The sequence below is a fragment of the Dendroctonus ponderosae genome, unplaced genomic scaffold (genome assembly GCF_020466585.1).
Source record: "Dendroctonus ponderosae isolate FM_Combo_2020 unplaced genomic scaffold, Dpon_F_20191213v2 Dpon_F_20191213_1, whole genome shotgun sequence".
Taxonomy (NCBI): domain Eukaryota; kingdom Metazoa; phylum Arthropoda; class Insecta; order Coleoptera; family Curculionidae; genus Dendroctonus; species Dendroctonus ponderosae.
In genome coordinates this window covers 31,720,551-31,726,260 of record NW_026017110.1, presented here as the reverse complement: position 1 = coordinate 31,726,260, position 5,710 = coordinate 31,720,551, and the positions used below count along the sequence as shown (strand labels likewise).

Genomic DNA, 5,710 nt, shown 5'->3' with positions numbered 1-5,710 from the left:
GGAAGAAATTCCGATAGACCACGGCTTCAAAGCCCGGAAAACATTTCTAAATGTAATCTGACCGGCCGTGAAAGCCTTCATAGTCTGATAAAGTTTATTTTGTTTACAACATTTGGGTGGGCTCGGAAAACCTTAAAACTTTTTGAAGCGAATAAAACAGGCGGAATATTTTGACCTTTTTTAAACAATTAATCAACATTTCATAATTAAATGCTCAAAAAAGACTTTTATGTTCCAGATAGGAAGTCTAAAAGGATTCTACCTCTTTGAGCATCAAAACATTCGCAAACGATCCATTGTGGCCAACAGTGATGTGCACAAGACCCTCAGCGAAGAACCACAGGTAAGTCCCACCTTTAATTTGGGATATTATATGCGTAAAAACTGAGTTTGCCGATTATGTCGAATCTGATTAAGTCATGAGCAAACCGTCCAAATGTACGTTAAAATTACGTCAAATATACGTTATTTAGTTATGAACAATGAAATTAAATACATTTTCTTTTTTCGCCTGTTCTGTATGTTTAATAAACATATGTGGACTTCAGATTAGAGTATCCAAAACTTAACACTTTTAATCTATAGGGTTGGAATACCTTCTACACTGACGATAAAGGACAAACGTTTTACCACTTTGTCAAAACTTTCTAGTAACAACTGACGTGTGTTTCGGCAGCCATGCTACCATCTTCGGAGGAAGATTAAAACTGATTTTTGAATGGTTTTAATTTGACTAATGTAAAATTCCTAAGTCTGAAATGAGAAATACCTGAAAAAGGGAACTCCTAAAAAAATTAAGAATAAGGTGTTTAGCTTCATTTCAGTAAAAATAATTTTTTTTCTTGCCAACTGTAAGTACATAGCGCACGAAAGTGCGTGCCCATTTCTCAATTGTATATTGTGTGTTTGGACACAATGCTTGGATTGTGTATTTGGTCGACAACAATTTACAAGAAAATTCGTTTCTATAGATTGGCCATAATAGGCACGTGGTCTTGAAGAGAAAACATTATTTACGCAATAAATTTATTGTTAGTTCTAAATATTGCATTTCTATCTTTCCAAGTTAAATTATTTACCAAAACGCACGCAAAACGTGGGTGCATGGCCTCGTCCTATAACGTGACGCATTAGTAAATATTGATTCGTGCTCTATAAGCAAAACACTGGGGCGACCATAAACTCGAAAGAAACCCATAAATAAGGGCACTGATTGTTTATGTGGCAAGTTATAGCGATAAGTGTGGAAATACCGAGTAGGAACCCTTTTAGGCGGGGTTAGTCTGGTAGATGACGAATTGGTAGACGGATGTTATGAGATCGCGCATATCCTGTTTGCGACTAAAGTAACTCAAAGTGGTGTCTGTGGTGTCTGTGGTGTCTGTGTGCTTTTTCTTACATGTCTCTATGCTCAATGAATATAGTTTTAAAATAGTGTATACCTTGAATGTTAAATGAAATGAACTGCATAGTTTGCAACTGGTATACGACCTCGTGCAAAAACAGATCAATAGCAACACTAATAGGGCGATAAGGAAATAGTGAGAGAAAAGTAATTAAGGCTCAGAAAGCGAAACAACGGGAATGATCTCATATCATTGAACGACGATATACGTAAGATGTAAACAGAAGTAGATAGATCTTAAAGAATGTGAAAAACAATTTGAAGAAAGTGGTATGGTTACAGAATGTTAATTAAATAGAAAAGTAACCTCTGATATAAGTTTTATAAAAGACTTATGTGCATTAAATTATACTCAGCGCAAACGATTAATTACAATGTGCTTCCAAGAAAATTTTCCGATTCGTTTAAAAATTCGGATGGGCAGGTATTTATTGTTTTCGAAAAATTATACCAACATCGATTAGTAAATTCAAGGCACATTAGGGTTATTTGCCTTAATAAAAACTTAGCAAATAAAAAAAGGCACGAACGAATTATCTACTTAAATGATGTAGGAAAAGGCAGAAGCCAATGTTGACCACAACCAAAGACATTAATAAATAGACCAAGCTAGTTGTTGGCGCGGATAGAACATTTATGAACGTGTCAGTTCGGCGTCCTATCATTATTTTTGTGCTGGTGTTTTTTGGTGTGTAACAATGGAAAAGTGAAGTTGTCAATCTAATAATAATCAATAAATAGAAATTAATAAATCAGTAATCATCTAATCAATCATCTATAAAAAACGAAATAAAAAGGCAAGCAGTAATCCTCAGCGCACTAAAGCATAAAGGTGTGCAAAACACTAGTCATTCATAAATCCCGATTTGTTTGATGATTTGATATGATATGATATTAATAAAATACAGCTTTAATTTAATCGGAAAATCAACTGGCCTGGCTGCTAGCCATAGGCGTAGTAAAAATCTGTATTATCGATTTATTGTAAGCATGAAAGATTCATTTATTTTCTGACCTTTTTCTCAACATAATATGTTTGAAATTATAAACGCTATAATAGTAACGCAACTTTTTTAAGCATTTGATAGCGATGAAATAGGGATCGAATAAGGCTCTTAGCTTATAAATTCAAAACAACTGACGCTACTGGTCCCTGTTTACAATCGTGCAAAACAGTACAGCTTAGAAAAATTTAGGACGATTTTCCTGCAATTGAAACGACTTCGCACGATTTCTTTTAAGCGTAACAGTTTATTAATATCACGATTATCACTTGTTATCACCAAAACACTCTTCCCCTCTTAGTGTCATGTGATTATCACGTTCTCCCCCCTTTGCGGTGTTGTCATGATTAATGTTTCATTATGTTTTCTGGTAATTATCACTAAAAATTCTTATGAATTTTTAAATATAAAATTTCGACGCTGTTATTTTAATGACATTTGCTTGTCGCTTATTATAAACTACGTAAATATAACACTAAATATATTCATGGCTACCATTTTACTGCTATTTTCTTGTTGATGCCACTCATATATACCAAATTGAATACCGAGCCGGCAAAGCAGCCTCGTAAGTACCTAGTTTTGTATAGACTGTGAACCAATGTTGCTCCCATAGAAAAACGTAAACAAATGCATCTGTTTAATCTGAGACCACAATCTAAGGGACACGATGATTTTTTTTATTGCGCTCTGATTGCTGTTTCGTTAAAAATGGTCGATGTGGCAACTATTTTCTACTATCAACATGGTTATTCCGGAGGTCATATTAAATTATTGGATTAATTCTGAAGGGCTACTCATTCTGATAAACAGATTTGGTATTCCCTTGAATTACATTCACACTTCAATACAAAAGGGTATTTCATTGAATACATTTTTTGAATAGGTAAATAATTGAGTAAGCGGTATTGTGTTGTTATTATAGTTTCAAATCTAGTAGCCAGGATTGTATGAACAGCCAGTTTCTCGTGGTTGAAGATCTTTTCATTCTTTCCTAGGTGGAGTGTATGTTCAAGTGGTGTGTATGTGTGATTTGATAAGTAAAATCTCTCATCGGAGAAGTGCAGATTTACTTTCTTACTCTAGTAGCTTGGGTTACTTTAGTAGAACGTTTGGTTTCATATGAAATCCTGTCAGTTTATAGTAAAAGAAACCTAAAAGCAGTATAATTGCATTGGCAAATGTACTTGTCTGGAAATTGATTCTATTCAATTTGAAATTGGTTAGTGATGAAGATAGATTAGCTTAGAAAAAATTTACAGTTTCCTTGCAAAATCTTCAAATTTATGGCAGCTTGTTTTCTTTGGATTAGACAAACTACAGTGAGTGACATAAGAGTTTAAACGTATTGTGATATACAGGTTGTCCGGAAAAAGTACGACCAACACTTAACGAGGCTACTCTACAGCAAAAATGAGTGTGGCAAATTTCTAGAACACTTTTGTGAAAACTCAATAACAACGGATCTACAGGGCGTTAAAGTTTAGTTACACTGGATTATAAAAATAATTTTTTTTTGAATGACTTTTTTATTGGTCATCCGATTGTTGTCCAATTGGGCACACTTATTACCGATGATAATTTATGTTATTAGTCAAAAGTTGACATTTATTCGAGAATGATAAAGGGTTGAACTCACCCATGTCATCTACTGAATTACCTATACTTTTTTTCCTTCAGCTTTTTGTTGTGTATGATCTCCAAAAATTAAAGATCGTTTAAAATTACGTAAGAAAGGGTTACTTGTTACATCGCTCTAAAGTGAGCAGTTCTCGAGAAGATCTACTTTCAAAATTGTGCTGCACGGCGGCGTAAGCACGTCACATTATTTCAACGTTTTTAACAGAGCGTGCCAGAGAAAAAATGTTGTTAATTCTTATAGTAACAGTGGCATATGTACAAACAATTTTGACAGATTGTAGTGTAAAAATAGATGTTAATGATTTGTCGATTATACATTTTTGCCTTCAAATAGAGTATGACCAACGGCACTGATGGGCAAAATTAGCGCACCACCTATAAATTTCAAGGGAAAAATAATATAAACCCTACATTCTTTTATCAAACTATAAAATTATTGTTTTAAATTAATATGAGAGTTTTTTCCCATAAATAACTCTATAGTGTCATAACACTAACTTTTCAGATTAAAAAAACTAGCCAACTTCTTGGACGAAACAGAATATAAGTTTTGGGAGTGGTATTTTCAGGTTAAGCCTGGCGCTTGAGAACTAGCAGTCTTTGGAAGTACCTGAGGTAATTGGAATGGCAGCAATAAGAAACATGATTGTGGTTCCATTTGGTAAACATCTCAAACAAAATCAATAAGTGATATAAAATACATCGGCGAAATAAATAATATGTTTCGAAACTCATTTTCAGAATAAACCCTAAATGAGCTACCTAAATACATGAAGCTCTAAATAACTGAAACCCGTTATGACGATGCACAAGATCCACACTTTTCAAAATTTATCTACAGGGTTATTCACACTATACGGCACGGAAGTTTGTGGCTAAACCGTTTGATTTTTTTAAAGTATTATTTTATGAATTGTCCGACGCCTACCGAGCGGACATTTTACAAATATTTTCGTAATGCCCAGGGTGCCCCAAAAGCTCTAAAGATATCAACGCTTTTTTAAATAGAATGTCCTGTATATTAGTGCATTTTTGGATTCGCTGAACAAAATAAGTGTCTGTTTTAATAAGGTTTATAACACCTAAATCTTAAGGTTTTTGAAATAATACGAATTTAATCAAAATCTTATCTAATTTTCACGTGTCAAATACTTTAGAAGTATTTAAGTTATGTAAGCGTAATTTATAGTGAAGTGTAAGAAGGTATAATATTTTATATCCCAATGATAATAAACTTACCATGTTATACAGGGTGTCTACAAATTTAAACTAATCAAATAAGAACTTTAAGTTTCTCTAACTTGAATAATTTAAATACAACAAGTCGTTTGTTCATCATTTGGTGTTGTTTAATTTAAGGTTCCAATGTATCTAAGTTGCCTATGCCATTTACACATGTCAAATCATTTAATTTATTTGTCAGTTTAGACTGCAAAGTCTCTTTTTGGCTTTTTAGCTAGAGTGGTATTGTTTTTTGTAATTGTAGATATGTTTATTTTTTATTTAATTAATTTTTATTTAATATTATTATGTTGCTAAGTTAAAATGAAGAATTATCCAAGAGAAGAGCGTATTGACATGATTTTCACCCTTCGAGAATGTCATAAAAATTGTTTATTGGCTTCTCGAGTTTATGCTCAAAAGTTTCCTAAAATAAATC

General features: G+C 33.1%; 1 protein-coding gene across 3 annotated transcripts in view; it reads left to right on the top strand.

Annotated features, from left to right (window-relative positions):
- The window catches only part of LOC109534691 (furin-like protease 2), a 904,557-nt gene that overhangs the window by 494,492 nt on the left and 404,355 nt on the right, over positions 1-5,710 (top strand). For all 3 annotated transcript variants that reach the window (XM_048670198.1, XM_048670177.1, XM_048670187.1), the window contains one exon: positions 239-343. In XM_048670198.1, the coding sequence (XP_048526155.1) occupies positions 239-343 (105 nt within the window). The remainder of the gene's footprint in view (positions 1-238; positions 344-5,710) is intronic.